Here is a 20,757-nt window from a genome sequence, read left to right as displayed (position 1 = left end):
AAAGTGTTGCGGTCAGATGAGACCAAAATCGAGCTATTTGGCATCAACTCAACTCCCTGTGTGAAGAGGAGGAATGCTGCCTATGACCTCAAGAACACCATCCCTATTGTCAAACATGGAGGTGTAAACATTATGCTTTGGGGGTGTTTTTCTGCTAAGGGGACAGGACAACTTCACTGCATCAAAGGGACGATGGATGGGGCCATGTACTGTCAAATCTTTGGTGAGAACCTCCATCCCTCAGCCAGGACATTAAAAATGGGTGGTGGATGGGTATTCCAGCATGACAATGACACACGGCCAAGGCAACTAAGTAGTGGCTTAGGGAGCAGCACATTAAGGTCCTGGAGTGGCCTAGCCAGTCTCCAGACCTTAATCCAGTAGAAAATATGTGGAGGGAGCTGAAGGTTCGAGTTTCCAACCGTCTGCCTCAAAACCTTAATGACTTGGAGAGGTTCTGCACAGAGGAGTGGGACAAAATACCTCCTGAGATGCAAACCTGGTAGTCAACTATAAGAAACGTCTGACCTCTGTGACTGCCAACAAGGGTTTTACCACCAAGTTTTTCTGGATTTTTTTTTGTTATTCTGTCTCGCTGTTAAAATAAACCTACCATTAAAACTATAGGCTGATCATTTTTGTCAGTGGGCAAACGTATGAAATCAGCAGGGGGTCAAATACTTTTTTCCCTCACTGTATGCTGATAGGTTAATTGGCTCCTCTCTAAATTTTCCTTTGTACGTGCCTGAGTGTATGCCTGTGAAATAGACTAGGGCCGGGAAAAGGGGAGATGGGGCATAAAGGGCTATTCCCAGGCACTAGCTTTATGTGGAGGAGTGACTGCAGTGTCTTGGTCCGGAGCCCCACAGTATTTAGTACCATCACCTCCGGTGCTAGTTCTGTGTTGCCCTCTGGCTGCTGTTGCTTGTAAACACAGAAGCAGCTTCCTATGCCGGATTCTTTGTTTATAAGTGACAGTGCCCCCTCAGTGCAGGAGGGAGCAGTAGGGCTCTACAGGACTGATATTACTAGCTGGGAGGGTAAGAGTGTGGGCTCTGTGTACTGGAAGAAGAGAGTGGGTGGGGCTCTGTGTACTGAAGGAAGTGTGGGGGGGCTCTGTGTACTGGGGGATGAGGGGGGAGCCCTGTGTACGGGGGCAGGGGCCTTGTCTGCTGGAGAGAGGAGGAGGAGCCCTGTGTACTTGGATGGAGAAGAAGAAAGGGGGTGAGAGAAGGCACAGCTCTGTACTAAAAAGGGGGTGGGTGAGCTTTTATAAACAAGGCAAAGGATAAATCCAAGGATAAAAACAAGCTTAACTTACCGACCAGCCCTCAGACAACCAAGTAAACCTGTCTAAGACCCCTTACACACTGGAGGTGTTTTTCAGGCGCTATAGCGCCTGAAAAAAGCCTCAGCTGCAAACCCAGTGTGAAACCCTGAGTGCTTTCACACTGGGGCACTGCGCTGGCAGGGCATCACAAAAAGTCTTGCCAGCAGCTCTTTGTAGAAGTGTAGGAGCGGTGAATACACCACTCCTGCCCATTGAAAACAATGGGTCAGCGCCGGCAAAGTGGCGTTTTGCAGGCGGATTTAACCCCTTTTCGTCCGCTAGCGGGGGGGTTAAAACCACCCCTGCTAGCGGCCGAATAGCGCCGGTAAAGCGGTGCTAAAAATAGCGCCGATTTGCCGCTGATGCCCGGGGCGGCTTAGTGTGAAAGGGGTTTTACAGTATGCGTTAAAAGCAGGGGTTTAGTCTGCAAGTCTGCACACATTTGCTTGAGTGAGCTTTGTAGTGAGAAAAGGGGCGGCTGAGTGGAGAGCTGTGTACTGATGTGGGGGGGGTTAGCATTGTAGTGTTTGTTCCAGTGAGGCCACTGACTCAAGGATATTTTTTCATTTCAGTAACACCACCAGGTCAGGGACATTTTTTCATTTCAGTGACGCCAGCAAATTGGGGAAATTTTTTTATGTAATTGACACCGCTGATTTAGGGATATTTTTTTCTTTGCCACTGTTAGCCCAATATTTGTAACATTTTCTCTGGTACTATTTAACTGCATGCCACAGTTTAGCGCTCACCACTATTGGTCTCGTCCCCTTCTTCATCCAAATTCTGTGTCCTTCCAAATTCAGATCTCTGTGAATGAATGACGCAGTTGTGCGGGCAAATGTGACGGCGGCTGCGGGGTAGAGGAACACCTGCCTACTCTGAGGATAGGGCTCTGGGGGTGGTGTGAAGGTGCTTAGGAACATGTTACACTCTAAATATATTTGTAAAATGTTCCTAAAGATGATCTTCGCCTTTAAGCCAGAGATACCTGCATAGGTAATAATCTGCTCATGATCTTGATCTTTAATTTGGATGCTAAAGTAAAGCTGGCACTTCACTTTCCCCAATCTACCCAGTATATCACATACCAGAATGGTACTACTGACGTAATTTAATTCATAATAAAAATATTTTATGGACTGGCTTAGCTTGGGTGGCTAAGGGCTGGTTCATACCTGATGCAGTCCAGTATTCCAATGGCCATAGTTCACACCAGTGCAGTCGACAAAAGTAGAACATGCTGCATTTTTTCTGTATGTAATGCATTTGGAACGTAGCAAGACACACTAACAACGCACACCCAAACACATATACTAAATTGTGATGAAGGAAAAATTGAGAGTAAGATGAGGGGAAAAAAAACGCATTGGAACACATCAAAAACATGCATGCAGAAATGCATCCGGAATGCAGAAATTGTAATGTGAACTGGCCCTAAATCTGAAGCACATAATTGAATTGTTTACTTAATATACCTCCTTTTTGAGAGCAAAGTCATTTTTGGAATGTCAATTTGATAGTTCTATGCAATCAGTACTTAAGTTATTGAAAAAATTGAGTTTTATGTACACAGAAGCAACATGCAAATCAAAAACTCATTGAGGGGGGAACCTAATAGGCGCAATTTCTTCCATTCACTCAAATGACATGACTTGAGGGGCCCCTGCCACCGGAACATTGTATTCTCACAGCAGCTCCTGCTGCTATCAGAGTACACTGATCTGCAGCCGCTGATCGACAAATGTTTTCCAGCATGATCGACTTCTAACGAGCAGAGAAGGCCATACACTGAGTGAAATTCAGCCGGATTTCGATCAGTGTGTGGCCAATTTAAATTGTCTAAAGATTTATCCCCCCCCCCCTTAATCGTCTTTCAGGATAGCCACCTGAGAGACCTTGGATCCTCCCCTCTGCAGAAAACACCGCGCCAGCCACCTTTAAATTTCCTCCTCCCCTGCTGGTTCTTTAGTTGTTTTAGAGCACCTCCGGTCTGCTGGGGAGACACAAGAACATGTGATACACATAAACAAAATACCACAGTTCCTGTTTTTTAGGAAATCTCAAGTCATTTATATATTTAGGTGGGTACAAGTGCTGTCCTGAAAGACTCCAGGAAAGAACGTTACCAGTAAGTAACTTTGTTTTTCCCTTATTCGTCTTTCAGGACAGCCACCTGAGAGAATAAACGAGCACTTACCCCTAGGGCGGGACTACAGCTTGTAAGACCTTGCGTCCAAAGGCTTGCTCCTTTGTCGACAAGAGATCCACTCTGTAGTGCTTGACAAAGGTATCAAAGCTGGACCAGGTTGCCGCTTTTTCAGATCCCGCAGCCTCAAACTGCTCCTCTACCACTTCAACAGGTAGAATTGCCAAAGTCGCAGGTACCCTCCACAAGTGCGGGCCCACCAGAAGCCAGGGAGGAGGCTGAGGCGGAGCCAGATAGTGCAGCTTCTGGTTCCCAGGAATCAGAGGGAGAAGCTATGGAAGGGGATTCCAGAAAACCCTCCCGGTATAAACTTTCGCTGGAGGAAGTAGAAAGCCTCCTGGGGGCCATTTATACTACCCTAGGTATGCAACCCGAAAAGAAGACCCTAGCATCACATGACCAAATGTATCAGGGCCTAGGAGAACAAGAAAAGAAACATTTCCTGGTCCATGAGGTCTTCCAGATTTCCATTTGCAGATGACCCTGCGTCGGTTTGGAACAAGGTTCCCAAACTAGACGCAGCATTTTCCCAGGTCTCGAAGCATACAGACCTAGCCTTCGGATATCTGAGTTCTGTCCGACGCAATGGACAAAAGAGTGGATTCTCTCCTGAAGAAATCATGGGATTCTACAGTAGGGAGTCTAAAGCCAGCTATGGCAGTGACTGTGGTGGCCAGAAAGGTGGAGTTCTGGCTTACACATATACAGGCCCACATTGAGGAGGGAACACCAAAGGAGCAAATCTTATCATCCTTTCCCACGCTTCTCAAGGGTATTGCCTATATAGCGGACGCATCCGCAGAGTCTGTACGGATGGCTGCAAGATCCTCAGCCTTGTCAAATTCCACAAGAAGAGCCTTGTGGTTAAAGACTTGGCAGGGGGACGGCGCTTCTAAGGCTAAGCTCTGTGGAATCCCACTAACAGGGGACTTGTTCGGTCCGGGATTGGAAAAAAGTACTACACCGCACAGCGGATAAAAAGAAAGCATCTCCGTTGAAGAGCAAACCAACCTGGGGGCAACCGCAACAAGGAAAGAAAAGAATAAGAACAGATACGAGGCCTCGCTTTGGACTACCCAGGGCTGAGAATCTGAAGAGACCCTGGAACCAGAGAGGGAAAGGCAAAGGAGGAGCAATTTTTTGTCGTCCTGAGCAAACCCGTAACAAACAGTAACAAGTTGGTCACGGTGGGGGGAAGATTGGGGGCCTTCCTTCCACAATGGGAGGCGATATACTCAAGCCGATTCATACTAAGAATCGTGCGACAGGGTTATTGTTTGGCGTTTTCAACCCTACCCCCAAGCAGGTTTTATGCCACGGAACTGCCAAGAAACAGAGAAAAGACCAGAGGTCTATTGGAAGCCATAAAGGAACTAATAGAAAAAGAAGTGGTAAGCTATGTACAACAAGAAGAAATCGGCAAGGGTTTTTACTCCCACGTGTTTGTGGTCCAGAAACCCTCTGGAAATTTCAGACAGATACTAAATCTCAAACCTTTAAACCAGTCAGTGACCTACAAACGGTTTAGGATGGATACTATCTTTTCTGTAAAGGCACTATTGCACCCAAATTGCTACATGGCTTCCCTGGATCTAAAGGATGCATTATTACACGTCCCAATAGAGTAAAAATACTGAAGACTGGCAGTAAAAACAAAGGAAGAGACGTTCCACCTTCAGTTTCGGGCTCTTCCTTTTGGGCTCTCATCTTCACCTCGAATATTCACAAAAGTGTTGGCAGAACCCTTGGCAACACTCTGACTCAGAGGCATTGCAGTCATTGCCTACCTAGACGACTTACAGATCTTTGCCACTACGCCAGAAAAATTAACAAAGATCTGAGCTACACCCAAGATTTCCTACAAAAACTGGGGTGGTTACTAAATCTAGAGAAGTTCAACCTGCTCCCCTCCCAGAAGATTACGTACTTTGGGTACATCCTGGATTCAAAACAAAATAATTCAAGAAGCAACAAAGATGCTACAAAACAGACCATGCACAATAAGATGGGCGATGTCCGCTTTGGGGCTATTAACCTCAGCAATCCCGGCAGTGCAATGGGCGGGATTGCATTTTCAACCACTACAAATATTTATTTTAAAAATATGGAATCACAGACAAGACTCACTAGACACTCAGATACATATACCAACACAAGTAAAAAGGTCTTTATGGTGGTGGAGAAAGCTGGAAAATTTAACCAAAGGACGGATGTGGATCTTACCATTTACTCAAGTAATGACCACAGATTCAAGTGGCGTAGGTTGGGGGGGCCCATCTAGGCCCACGGATAACACAAGGAAATGAAAAAATCATCACATTGGAAAGAACTAAGGGCAGTTCTTTTAGCACTCAAACACTTCAAGGAACAACTGAAGGGTCACCATTTACAGATCCAGTCCGACAACGTTTTCGTAGTTGCTTACGTAAACAAGCAAGGGGGAACAAGGACCGGAACTATGTGGTCCCTGGCAGAGGAGGTCCTAAAATGGGTGGAAAAATGCGCTCTTTCCCTTTGAGCAGTCCACTTAAAAGGAGAACTCAATCAAGTAGCCGACTATCTCAGCAGGAGGAGATTGAGAGACGGCGACTGGAGATTAAACCAAGAAGTGTTCAAGATAATTACACAAAAATGGGGAGTTCCGCAAGTGGACCTATTCGCATAAAAAGAAAACACGAAAGTCTGAGCCTTCTTCTCTTTAAAAAAGGAAAAAAAGGACGGAGCACCTGGGGGGGGGGGGGTGACACTCTAGTGCAGAAATGGAGGTACACCAAGTGTTAAGCCTCACCCCGCCGCCAGTACTCATACCCAGGGCCGTTTGAAGGAACTTGGGGGCCCACAGCAAATTGGACATGGAGAACCCCCCCCCCCCCCCTGCACGCACGCAAAGCCTACAGGAATCACAGCATAGCGATACAGTTTAAGTTCACCAACACTTTATATAAATAAAAAAGGTTTACAATGCAAATACTGCTGTTGCATATAATGTGCATAAAATTTGAACATTTTCAACAATTGAAGGGGAGGGAGGGGGACATAGGCTGCGGACATACTACAGGAGGGGGACATAGGCTGCGGACATACTACAGGAGGGGGACATAGGCTGCGGACATACTACAGGAGGGGGACATAGGCTGCGGACATACTACAGGAGGGGGACATAGGCTGCGGACATACTACAGGAGGGGGACAGAGGCTGCGGACATACTACAGGAGGGGGACAGAGGCTGCGGACATACCGCAGGAGGGGCACAGAGTCTGCCTGTGGACATACCGCAGGAGAGGGGACAGAGGCTGCCTGTGGACATACCGCAGGAGGGGGGACAGAGGCTGCCTGTGGACATACCGCAGGAGGGGGGACAGAGGCTGCCTGTGGACATACCGCAGGGGGGGGGACAGAGGCTGCCTGTGGACATACCGCAGGGGGGGGGACAGAGGCTGCCTGTGGACATACCGCAGGAGGGGGGACAGAGGCTGCCTGTGGACATACCGCAGGAGGGGGGACAGAGGCTGCCTGTGGACATACCGCAGGAGGGGGGACAGAGGCTGCCTGTGGACATACCACAGGAGGGGGGACAGAGGCTGCGGACATACCGCAGGAGGGGGGACAGAGGCTGCGGACATACCGCAGGAGGGGGACAGAGGCTGCCGACATGATAGTGTCCTCCTCACCCCCTCACAGTAGCCTCCTCCTCTGTCCACCATCATATTACAGTCTCCACACCAGTGTGTGCTGCCCCTTTGCTGCTTCCATTTCATCTCTCCACAGTCCACAGGGTAGCACATCAGTGTCCTTCACTGTCCCCCTGCATGCCATGGCTTCACCCCCCCTCCCTCCAGTAATGCCATGTCATCCTCTGTCGCCTGTCCCCAGGCCCAGTAGTGTCAGCTGCTGTCCCCAGTAATGTCATCCTCTGCCCCAGTGTCGCACTCTTCTCACTTACCCCCCCCCCCTCGACTCCTCCGCCTACGGCGAGTGCACAAAACGTGGCTGCTGTGTCTTAGCCAGGAACAAGTGTACTCTAAAATCTATTCAAAAATGCCGCCGGGCGGCGCCATTAAGTTACTGCACATGCGTCGCCCGGCCAAGCGAGTAGGAGCTTGCCCGGCCGGCTTGGGAACAGCGCATGCGCAGTTACATGGCCGGCTTGCGCCCATCTTTTTTACGGGCACCACTGCCCGTAACGGACATTTACGGGTGGGCGTTTGGCAACACTGGGAAGCGGCGGCGCGGTTGGGGCCCCAGGCCAGCTTTGGGCCCCAGGCCAGCTTTGGGCCCCAAGCAATTGCTTGTTTTGCCTGTCCTGTCGCCACAGGCCTGCTCATACCAGCGGTACTAAGAAAGCTCAGAACAGAGAACACCTTAGTGATTCTCATTGCACCACACTGGCCCAGAAGACCATGGTTCTCTATTCTGAGGGAACTGGCTGTAGAACCTCCATGGGTACTACCAATCCGAGAGGATCTCCTCTTTCAGGGACCAGTGTATTGTCCCCAGGTAGAAAGATGAAATCTGGCGGCCTGGCTTCTGAGGAGCAGTTGTTGAAGGCTATAAACCGGTTGATCAATACATTGCTAAATAGTAGAAAGATGGGGATTCGCACCATATATAGAAAAGTATGGATACGATTTAACAACTGGTGTATAGGGAACTCCTGTGCAGCACAAAGCTTAGAGGCGGTCCTAGAATATCTACAGTACGGGGCAGACAAGGGCCTGGGCATCAGTACATTAAAGAGCCGGGTAACGGCAATCTCTGTCAGGAAAAGAAGCTAGCTTCCAATCCATGGATAGTCAGATTTTTCAAAGGCCAGTACAGAGATCACCCTTTCCCAAATGGGACCTGTCTTTGGTGCTACAAACCTTGACAGTTGACCCATTTGAGCCACAAGAAATTTGTCCAATAAAATTGTTGATGCTTAAAGCTGTTTTTTTGGTGGCGGTCACGACCGCCAGGAGAGTTTGTGAAATAGTGGCCTCATCAACCAGGCCTTCTTTTTGTCAAATTTTTCTGGATCGTAAAGTTTTTAAGCTAGATCCGGCCTTTTTACCTAAAGTTGCCTCAAAGTTTCACAGAGGTTAAGATATTATTTTACATTCTTTTTGTACAAATCCTTATGGAGAACAGGAGGCTAAGTTCCATGAGTTAGATGTAAAGATGTGCGTCCTACATTATTTAAAGGAAACCAAACCTTTCATGAAGTCAGATTCCGCTTTTGTTTTATTTTCAGGGGCTAAGAAAGGACAGAGTCTCAAGGTGCACTATAGCCAGGTGGCTCAGAGAGTTGATTGGCCAGGCCTATATTTTGGGAGGTAGGCAGATCCCAGATGGCATTTAGGGCACATTTGACGAGGTCAATGGCAATGTCACAGGCAGAGAGGGCTGGAGCAATGCCAGAGCAAATCTGCAGAGAGGCAACCTGGTCCAGCTTTGTCAAGCACTACAGAGTGGATCCCTTGTCGACAAAGGAGCAAGCCTTTGGACGCAAGGTCTTACAAGCTGTAGTCCCGCCCTAGGAGTAAGTGCTCGTTTATCCTCTCAGGTGGCTGTCCTGAAAGACGAGTAAGGGAAAAACGAAGTTACTTACTGGTAACGTTCTTTCCTGGAGTCTTTCAGGACCGCACTAGTACCCACCTGAATATATAAATGACTTGAGATTTCCTAAAAACAGGAACTGTGGTATTTTGTTTGTATCACATGTTCTTGTGTCTCCCCAGCAGACTGGAGGTGCTCTAAAACAACTGAAGAACCAGCAGGGGAGGAGGAAATTTAAAGGTGGCTGGCGCAGTTTTTCCTGCAGAGGAGAGGAGCCAAGGTCTCTCAGGTGGCTAAAAGACTCCAGGAAAGAACGTTACCAGTAAGTAACTTTGTTTTTTTTTTGTTTTTTTTATTAATTTTTTTTTTTGTGTTCCTAGGACTTGGTATCAAAGATGCTTCATGTGGATCCACATCAGAGATTAACAGCTGCCCAGGTGTTAAAGCACCCTTGGATTGTACATTGTGACCAATTGCCTCAGTTCCAGCTAAATAGACAGGATCCACATCTAGTAAAGGTATGACCATATACAGTATGCAAAATAAATGCATTGATTAACTGGTGACGATGTCAGTCAAGTCACTATCAGTCTCTTGTAAAAAAAAAAAAAAATCTATGGCCACTGCTGGCCAGGTTTAAGTTATCGACTTACTCAATTGGAAAATGACTTGCCAACAAAATCTATGATTTCTTGGCAGCTGGCAGCACCAGTATTACATTGCATTCCACTATAGAAATGTGCGTAGTGTGTGCTTGTGTTGAGAACTGGACTAATTGGACCAGTCCCCTCTGCCCTTAGGATACATAATAGCTACATGGGCTGCTAGGATAGATATTCTATCTGGATATTGTGTTTACCATTAACATGCCCACCTGTGGCATTCTGTAGACAATTATGTTTAAAATGTAACAGGTGATCGCTTTGAGACTTCATCCCAAGGACTAGGGGACATTAGGATATAAAGTGAGAGATATTCACCTTGAATATTAAAGAAAATATTCTTTATGATTGGAGCAGTTAAGTTGTGTAATGGGAAATCAGTAGTGGAACTTAAAGCTTGGCTGCAAGAATAAAAGTATGGGAGCTGCCGTTGGTGATGTGGTTTTAACGATGCCAGCTCCAGGATTGTTATCATTCTCCTGTCTTCGCACTGTAGAGATCACAAGTATGCAAGATGGAAGTTGAGGCTTTTCAGTCTTAATTTTCTAGATGCATTTTTTGATGACATGACTCACTTGGAGCCAAGTTCAGGATGACGTTGCTGTCGCCGAAATATGTATCGTAAAAGCAAACTTGAGTTTTGCTCATTACAAGGCAAAGCAGCAAGTCTGCTTTAATTCCTACCGCCTTATACCCAGCAGCATGTACTTCTTTCATTTGCTCCCTCACAGCCAAGAGTGAAGAAAATACATGATACTTCTGGGTGTGCTGGAGCATGTAGCAACTCTGAGCCAAGCACCAGCCCTGTCACATTTGGAAGAGTCAGTAGCCCTATGCGACTTACCACTTGAGCAAACATTAGCTTACGCAGGGTAGCTTCTACTTCTGGCAGCCAAAGTGACAAAGCAGTGAAGGCAAAGTATGTATTGCTAGGGATGCAGAGGAGTTATACAGTACTGAACCTTTTGCTTTGCCCTGCATAGACAAAGCACAATTTCACCTTAAAGATACTGGTAGCTGCCACAAAATATAAGGATTTGGTTATTTTTTTTTTCTAAACTACCCTTCTAATTCTAAAAGGGAGGGGGGAGAATTGTTTACAGAAAGAGAACCTGTATGATGCAGATTTGGTTTGTCCTTCCTCTGGGCCACTTATTCTGGAGTGACCAAAGCTTGAGCTTGAAAGCTTGTCTTTTTTATATTTTCAAACTTTTTTGTGACTTCCACGGTTTTTAGTTAATTTCATAAAATGTTAATCTTGTACAGTACAGGACGCAGGCAGAATATTGATACACCATGGGTTATAGGCGTGTACCCTCAGGTGACTGGACATTGGCAAGCTGAGGACGCCACAAACTCCTTCCAGACATGCTACTGTATCTCCCATACTATTCCATGACTACCTGACAGGGAAATACCCTCACTCGTAGCTATGGCAGAGACCAGGCGAGAGGGAGTCAATTCAAAACGCAGACATACCTTCGCTCTTCCAAAAGCCCACACAACACTCAACCTCAGAGTGGTGTTAACACCGGTCTCGTGATACAATTTTAGCTCTATTTCAGGCATGCAACAGCAGCCTATTTTGACTAAAGCAAAATTTTCTGCATCGTTCTACTTTCCTAAAACACATTATGGCCTTAATATAACCATGTATGCCCAGGGCTTAGAAACAGGCTGCCTCTTCTCCTACACTTTTTTGCAACTGTCTTATCGGTAAGCTAGTAAGCTTGGTAATGCTGAAAAGCTCATTGCCTCTGTCAGTTAAAGTTTTAGTATTTTGCAATCTGACGCCTCTATCTTGCCATGCCCCTTTGGGGACTTACAAAAACCTGCAAAACAATTACTGTTCGTGAACAGATAAAATGTGTAGTCGATGACCAAAAGGTCACTCCTGACTTGGCTCTTCTTAACACATAGCACATGTCCCCTCTAACCAGGCTTCCCTTTTTTTTTTTTTTCCAAATACCCAAATACTTCTTCGGGTTTTTACAGGTTTACAAAAAACACAATGCAAAAGCTTCAACTTTAAAGTCTAAGTTCAGCCCTTCCTTTCGGCGTAAGGTTTGGCAAGCCAATAAGTCTTCTCTAAAGTTTGTTTCACAATGAAGGGACATCCTCCCTCCTAAGATTTGGGAAACATCTGTTTGTCGTTCTCTGGGTCAAAGATGTCCCGGACCTCAGTTGGTGGTTTTGAAGGGGTACAAAATATAGTTCAAAACTTTATGACCTTACCACTTTCTTCTTTCAAATGAACAAAATACTGGCCAAGATCAGTTAGATTTGCAGAATGCTCTCAACCACCTTTTATCCCAGTGACAATCCCAATGGCAGACAAATCTGACCCCAAATGACTTTTTGGGGACCAGTGACATTACATTGATAAGTGCTATAAAAATGCACTGAGCAATGTAAAAATGACACTGGCAAAGAAGGGGTTAACACTAAGGGGTTAAGTGTGTTCCTCACTCAGCATGTTCTAACTGTAGGGGGGATGGGCTGGCAGGGACATGACAGAGATCACTTGTAACAGTAGTTCTGTCATGTCACTAGGCAGAACGGGGGGAACCGCCTTGTTTACATAGGCAGTTCCCCGTTCTGCCTCTCCTCACCACGATCACAGGTTGCCGGCAGACATCGAGTCCGCGGGACCTGTGGGCATGCTCCCACAGCGCACCCGCTATCCTCCCTGCGCGGACCGACGTACAGGTGCGTCGATTCACACAGAAGTGCCAACCTGCTGCAGTATATCTGCGTGAGCTGGTCGGCTAGTGGTTAAAGCTACTACTTCAGTCAAACATATATGGATTCTTTTGTTTCTTTCCTCGGGTCCTTGCAATGGACACCCTGCTTCAAAATCCACCATTTCACAGAGCATAAAAAAACTTTTAGAAGAGCTTATGTTCCTAAACAAAAACCTCATCCAGCGCTGTTGTGCGCCCATTTCACCTAATCTGTAGTAGATTCCTGGGCATTTCGGTACCAAGCCTCTGTAGCCCAACTGTTTAACCACTTGCCGCTCGCCATATAGCAGAATGACGGCGGCAAAGTGGTTTCAATATCCTGACTGACGGGGGCATGCATCGCAGCATTCGTTGTTGCGAGGCGTCAGTCTTACACCCCGCAACCCTGATCTAGGTAAAGAGTCTCTGACGGAGACTCTTTACCACGTGATCAACCGTGTCCAATCACGGCTGATCACAATGTAAATAGAAAGAGGCGGTGATCGGCTTTTCCTCACTCACGTCTGACAGACGCGAGTAGAGGAGAGCTGTTGGGCTGCTCTCCTGACGGGGGGGGCTGTGCTGATTGTTTATCAGCACAGCCCCCCCCCTCGTATCCCACCCAGGACCACCAGGGAAGCCATCCACACTGGACCACCAGGTATGCCCCCTAGACCCCAGGGAAATACTAATCTGTTCCCAGGCAGCTGCCAATCAGTGCCCACTCACAATGCCTACCACTGCCAGTGCCACCAGGGATGCCTATCAGTGCCACCCATAAGAACCCATCTTTGCAGCCTTTCAGTGCCGCCTATCAATGCCCATCAGTGCCCATCAGTGCCCGCTCATTGGTGCCACCTCATCGGTGCTGCCTTATCAGTGCCCATCAGTGAAAGAGAAAACTTACTTATTTTCAAAAATGTTTTAACAGAAACAAAAGCAAAACTTTTATTTTTTTTCAAAATTTTCTGGCTTTTTTTATTTAGCAAATAAAAAACGCAGAGGTGATCAAATACCACCAAAATAAAGCTCTATTTGTGGGAACAAAATGATAAAAACTTAGTTTGAGTACAGTGTTGGCTGACCGCGCAATTGTCATTCAAACTGCGACAGCGCTGAAAGCTGAAAATTGGTCTGGGCAGGAAGATGTATAAGTGCCCTGTATTTAAGTGGTTAAGGCTGCCCCCTGGTCTTCTGTTCACACTTCTCAAACATTTTACCAGGTGGATATCCAATCTTTTGGCAGGAAGATTCTTGCAGGAGCAACCTGAATTTGGGTCCTGTTGTCTTTTGGGCCTGTTGGCAAAGTTTTGTTTGCCTAGTTGTTGCCCACTTTTTGTATTCATTGCTTGGGGTCATTCTATGATGCATGAATATTCTGCCTGTATTCTGTACTGTATGATTAAAGAATAACTAAATGCAAAATTTTGTTTTGTTTTTTTTTTGTTTTTTAGTTTGCTACAGCGGAGGGGACTAGAACAACTCTGCTTTTATTAAAATATAAATTATATGGCGCTGGCTGACCTAATCAATAAAAATCAATGAATCTTCAATACTTCAAATTTAATACTAAATGTATAAATCCAATCACCTGGCGGTGATAACATAAAATCAAAGGCAATACTAAAGCCTCAATAATGCAAACTTGAGCAAAAAACATAAACACAATAATGTAAGAACAAAAAATCTTCAAAGTGCAAACAAAAAATGACCAGATAAGTAGCCAATATGTGTCCTAGAAAAAAATCCACTAATTGCTGTAGGTGAATAAATACCGGTAAATCCGACTCAGATCAACCAGAGACGATGACTTTCCACGAAATGATCGACCTTCTAATATTCAGCAGACACCTTCGATCTCCGGGCTCAGCAGTGAGGGCATATAGTAAAATAGAAGAAGGGTGGCTCCAATGTGTAGTAATTTGAAAGAATTTGTTAACATCCAGCACACGCAGTAACTTACATATAGAAAAACGAAGAACAGCATTAAAAACGAGTACTTCCGGTCGCGGCCACGATCGGAAGTGACGACACCTGGCTCCTCTCTGATGCGTTGCGATTCTGCTCACATGACTTCAAAGGGCGAGGGAGTCAGGTGTCGATGTTGCCAGTTTATATAGTTTCTACCTCTGCCATAGCAGAAGCTACACAATAAACAGCAGGTCTTCAATTGTAAGCAAATAGGCAGTACAAGCATCTTGAAAGTAATATAATACTACATAAAAACAGAATTATTAAAAAATCTTTTAAAACTTGCTATATTATATATGTTTAAAACGACTAGCATAATTAAAATATTCTTCCATTGGCAAGCGCCATCAAGTGGTAAGAGGAAAAATAATAAGAATGATCTACAACTCACTGGTGACATCTTGTGGAAAAAAAGTATAGCATTTCTTGAAATATACTCATATAGACGCCAAATACTGGTCAATAATGACAATGACACACCAAATGGTGTGAAATCTCACTAGCGACATCTGGAGATCTAATAACCTACAACTCAATGGCTAAAAACAAATTATTCAGCGCCATCTCCTGGAAAGAGAACTCATCGCACCCAATAAATATAATATTAAAAGGATAAAAATATAAAAATCAATAATTTTTAGAAGGTCGATCGTTTCGTGGAAAGTCATTGTCTCTGGTTGATCTGAGTCCAACTTGGCCCGTAGGGGCCGCTGCTAGAGGTGAGAGGCTGGGGGAACAGGTGGTGCACTGCGGATGGGGATTGCACATCAATTGTTTTTTGCACTTTCTTCACTTATGAACTGTTTTGAAGATAGTGTATTTATTTTATTAGTGGGATATTGCATCATAGCACTGTTTTGGATTTATTTATTCACCTACAGCAAATTATTAGTGGATTTTTTTCTAGGACACATTGGCCATTTATCTGGTCATTTTTTGTTTGCACTTTGAAGATTTTTTTGTTCTTACATTATTATTGTTTGTTTTTTGCTCGAGTTTGCATTATTGAGGCTTTAGTATTGCCTTTGATTTTATGTTATCACCGCCAGGTGATTGGATTTACACATTTAGATATTAATTTTGAAGTATTGAAGATTCATTGATTTTTGATTAGGTCAGCTAGTGCCACATAATTTATATTTTTATTTTATTTTGCTGTGTGGGAACACTTATTTTTTGGCAGCTTTTCCTTTTTACCTATAGCAGTATTTATGTGGTTTTGTGCATTAGTTTATCCCCACTCTTGTTATTAACTCTGCTTTTATTGCTGTTTGTGTCCCTGTTAGGGAGATTCACCCTCTCCTATATGTCCTGTTTGCCATTATCGAAAGTTGAATAAAATCCCAAATTTTGAGTTGACACCAGAATAGTAATAGAGGGAAAATCTTCCATTAGGGTCATTACTTCTGGTGACACCTCGGGATTCCCTCACTTTGAAGGGATTTCCTTTCACTTCTGGTTTTGGCTATGGGACAGGAAGTGAAGGGAAATCTCCTCAATGGGGCACAGATGGCAAAAAAAAACTGACAGAAGTTAAAACCCTCCCATTACTCTATTCCAATTTTAAAAGAAATGTAGACACCCTCCCCTTCTATTCCTTGCTTTAACTTTGCATTGCTTGCTACAAAATTGAGGACTCGTAGGGTGGGGTAAGGTTACAGAAGAGGTGCCCAGTGGGTGTGTCCTCGAAAGCTTGCTGGTGTCTGGGCACCTAAAGATACACGCCTATAACCCATGATGTATGAATATTCTGCCTGTGTCATATACGGCACGGAATTTACAAGTAGATCAAAATTCCTTTTTCTCCTTGTTTACTCATAATTTGCCTAAATAATCTTGATTATTTTTAGTCTAGTGTTTTTTGGGGTTTTTTTTTTGTTTTTTATACGCAATTTACATATGCTTATATTTTTCAATATTTCCTTTATTGCACCCTTTCTGCAACTGTAGGGAGCCATGGCAGCTACATACTCTGCATTGAACCTCAATCCGATGTCTCCGGTGCTGGAACCTGTTGGTCGTTCGACTCTTGCTCAGAGAAGAGGCGTAAAGAAGATTACTTCGACTGCACTCTGAACATAAACTCAAGTGACTCCAGAGTGCTAGTGCTGAAGATCTTCAGCACAAACCAGAGCCAACAGAGAAGATAGCACATATCAAAAAGACACTCCTGCAAGCACATGCTCACTGCCCTGCTGGGCTCTACATCAATGCTGCTGCTTTATGTCTGTTCTCTTACATTGTTGATGGCAACCCTTCTACCTTACTGACTCTCTTGACCAGGCTGTAACATTTCAAATGTAAAACTGGTCCTCCAACAGTGGAGCAATAAGACTGTCATTCTCTCCCTACCCCCCAAACCCCCCCCCCCCCCCCCCCCCTCTTAGCATGAACAATACACTGAAACCATGTTGGCAATTATTTTTATAGGGAGCCTTTTATCCACTTAACTCAGTGACTTATATATTCCTTCTCCTTGAGCACTTAAATGATGACAGCACTGAGTTCCTTAAGCCTGTTTTCTGTGCCATGCAAAGTGTTGAGTTCTTTCCGTGGCGCTCAACCGCCAATCTCCTTGGCATTTTCATTTAGAGTTGTTGCCTTTCGTCCCTATTGTACTCTAATTCCTTTTTCCCTATTTGTTTTGTTCTTCAGTACAGTTATTCACATGCCTTGTCTTTGCTGTCAAGTGTGTCTTGTGTGTTCTGGCAAAGTGACTTTACTAGAATAGTGCCAGCATTTAATTCTGCTTGAATGTAAGGTGGTTCTGCTTGGTTGTATAAGTGTAAGCCTGTGAAGCCATAAGACAGACGATGAAACTGATATAAAACTCAATGAGAAAAATGTTTCATGCAGTAGTAACTGACACAATCGCCATGTTTTTGTTTTTTGTTTTTTTTTTAAGTTTTATAACTCAACTTTTTAACTTGTTTAAACTCATAGGCACCTTTTTTGCTTGACATAAGCTACTTTAAAATGCCTGCAGTTATTTTAAAAGATAGTCCATGTTGCACAAATACTCTTGCATTATACAGTTGTGTTTTGGGTGGTGTAATACTTTCAACAGGACCTTATTAATTGGGAAAATCCAAACCTGGTTAGCAGCAGTCACTGCTGATAGGTCCCCCAGTATGTGGTGGCTCACAATTTGTAGTTCATACAGTAGATGGAGATTAATCCATTAAGTGTATACTGAGCTTCAACTTCCTACATACAATAGTTGGAAATGGTAGAGCTAAAATCTTGACTTGCTATTTTAGAGCACCACAACAGATTTTAAGTGTTCTATTGCCCCAAACGTTTTCTATCAAGTGGCTTTCTGCAGGTTAGATTTCACCTGTTTCCTAGCACACCCTGGTTACATTTGGATATTAAACCTTGTCTGCTGTTCAGGAATAATGGTTTAGAACAACTTGTTGAATATGTTATTAAAGAATGGGAGAAAAAAAATCAAAACTTATGTAGATCATGAAAAGGCTTTGCCAGCATCCTGCATTTCCCATTCACAGATTTACTACTTATGGGTTTTTTTTTTTTTTTATTATTTTCTTCCTAATAAGTGATTGGTGCTTAGGCACCTACCTTGTTTGTGGACCTCTGTAATGGTGAAAAAAGAATAGTTGTGTGTATTAACTAATGGTAGCATCAGTCTATCAAAAACACAAATGTATGATGGTCGCTACACATTACAGCTCTTTATAGCATATTATTATGGGGGGCCTATACTCAAATGTAAAAATTTAAAGTGGTTGTAAACCCTTACCTATACCCATTGAAGTGACTGGCCTCAGGGGATACACAGAGATGGAATAAATCCTGTTGTACCTGTTTTTTTGCAGCCAGTTGCCCTGTACATCCTTGTTGAACTCAGATGATTTTTCACAGATTTAAAAAGCAGGGGACAGGGAGCTGAAGTTAAACACTGTAAGAGAGCTCTGAAAGCTAATTGGAGTGAAGGGACACACCACGCTGCACACAGGAACAGAGTTAAGGCTGTCAATCAGCTGAAGATCCCTCCCCGTCACCATTTTTCTCATGATGTCAGGAAAACTTGTCAGGAGTGATTCATGCTGATAGCAGAGGAACTAGTCAGCAGAGAGCAGTGACACTTTGTATTTGAAACTAGGCGAGTAAACACTATAGAAATGTGTTTTGTTCAGATTTCATGTCTGAGGTTTACAACCACTTTAAGTTAAACGAGCAGTCTTGCTGGGTTAAATGAAGAATCAATAAATATCCTCCCATTTTGCAGGTTATGTGAAATACCTTATCCTTTTGGTCATGTGACCAACACTAGAGCGAGTCTGGAGCAGTATTTTCACAATGGATATCATGTATTTTTTTTTCTCCCTTGTATTACTTTCTTAGCAAGGATGTTGCCTTAAAATTTGCATTGAAGTCCATTCTAAAGACATATGTCACAAATTTAACTTGCAAGCCTACCTGCTGGTGACATCCACCGTGTTGTATTTCACAAGCTGCTGTATTCTAGTATATTACTACAAAAAGGAGCTCCAAACAGGATTTCCCACCACCTTCCCCCCTTTTTATGCCACCTTTATCTGATTCTGTGGGTGTTTAATGTTCATAAGCTTAATATAAACGGTTCCCAGTCTCAGTGCTGCTTAAACAAAGCTGAATCAAATGTCAAAGTGTTGAATGATTATTCTTGTTTTTCCCTAGTGTAAACTTTTTATGAAACCAACCTGATTTTCTTTTTGCAGTTTATGCCATGTAATAATCTTCTCTATAATTATCACTATAAGGGGAAAGTGTTGAGGAATGTTACTTGTAGATAAGCTGTGGCAGATAATTGCTTTTTTTCTTGTGTGAAAATTATGTACATTAGCTTTATGGAGCAACTCTGACCCTGGCTAAAGGGACATTGTACACAAAGGGATGTAATTATTTTGCAGTTACTGTATTTCTGGAGGGGAGGGACTGTTTAACTTTTTTTTTTTAAAAAAAAGACAAATCATAGAGAATATTTTTCTACAGTTATGTACAATCTTTCTTTATATTAGATTTTGCATGGCATGTCAGTAAATTTATCATACTTGAAGTGTAATTATGAATTGCCCTGTGTGCCCAGCCTTCAGTACCTGGAAGATGCTTCCATTGCAGTAAACTAGAATGAAACTGTCATAGTTCTAATGAAAGATTCTCTTATCACCTACCTTGAAACAAATTTAACTCTTAATACTAACATATATCCAGTATGATCAATTCTTAATGGTAATCATTGCTTGTAAATTTCTCTTAATTGGTTTTGTAATCCTCTTAAGAAAAGGAGACATTTATATAATAAACTTTCAAATACAAACTTATGTTGCTTTTGCCTGTTTTGTAAAACATGCTTTCTTGCTCATCCATTGTGGGAGGGACATAGGAATCCTATACGGTAAGGTTATACTGCTATTCACAGGAGGATTTGCACACTACCATGCTCTGCCCAGTATGCCTCAGTTTTTTCAAGTCTTCTAGAACAGCGGTTCTAAACCCTGTCCTCAAGTACCCAAAACAGGCCATGTTTTGGGAATTTCTTTTAGATAAAATAGCTGTCCAAAATACCAAGCCATTGACTCTGATTTCAAGCACCTGTGCAAGATAAAGGTGTACCTGCAAACATGGCCTGTTGGGGGGGTACTTGAGGACAGGGTTGAGAACCACTGTTCTAGAAGGGTGGATATCTTTCTGGTGTTGCTAATCAAAATCAAACTTATTTTTGTTTTTGTTTTTTCTGTTTTTTGTTTATTTTTTTGTGTGATTTGTCTCAAGTTGACGTCAATCAAGATTCCTTACTACATTGCTGCTTTAGCTGGTCTCTAGCTGGAAGGATGGGCCTTTCCTAGCTGTGCAGTGCTGGAGTGGATGTGTGGGAGACTCGCCTGGAAGTTATGTTCGGGCACTAGGTTCTGCTTGTGGTACTTTCCAGACGACATGTACTGGTAAAAGCCGCAGGGCAGTACACTGATGATCAAGCAGCAAAAAAGATCTGTTGCTACTCATATTGAATGCCACAAAAGCATATATCCCACTCTACTGGAAACAAGTCACCCCTCCTTTATTCTATTTATAAGTAGCAAATGTTAAAGAAATTAAATGATGGAGGAACTTATAGCGGCATCTAACCATAAGTTGGACCAACTTCAGAAATCATGTTTTTTTTTTTTTACTGGTTAGACTTTACGGGGTCAGATGACTACCATGCTCTCATGCTCTCACATACAGGGTTCTTGGAATATAGCTCTGTAAGTGATGTCCGTCCCTCTGTGCTGGCCATCCATAGGAGTCCCCCTTCCCTTTCTCCCTACTGGTGGCTCACACCA

At 43.8% G+C, this 20,757-nt stretch overlaps 1 protein-coding gene across 2 annotated transcripts in view; it reads left to right on the top strand.

Moving 5' to 3' along the window:
- Positions 1 to 19,751, top strand: part of RPS6KA3 (ribosomal protein S6 kinase A3) — a 199,732-nt gene extending 179,981 nt beyond the window's left edge. For both annotated transcript variants that reach the window (XM_073616491.1, XM_073616492.1), the window contains 2 exons: positions 9,453 to 9,590; positions 16,379 to 19,751. In XM_073616491.1, coding sequence (XP_073472592.1) covers positions 9,453 to 9,590; positions 16,379 to 16,504 — 264 coding nt within the window. In that variant the 3' untranslated portion in view covers positions 16,505 to 19,751. The remainder of the gene's footprint in view (positions 1 to 9,452; positions 9,591 to 16,378) is intronic.
- Positions 19,752 to 20,757: the final 1,006 nt, after the last annotated feature.

The sequence above is a fragment of the Aquarana catesbeiana genome, linkage group LG02 (genome assembly GCF_042186555.1).
Source record: "Aquarana catesbeiana isolate 2022-GZ linkage group LG02, ASM4218655v1, whole genome shotgun sequence".
In the NCBI taxonomy this organism is placed as follows: Eukaryota; Metazoa; Chordata; class Amphibia; order Anura; family Ranidae; genus Aquarana; species Aquarana catesbeiana.
This window is presented reverse-complemented; position numbering and strand designations above follow the sequence as displayed.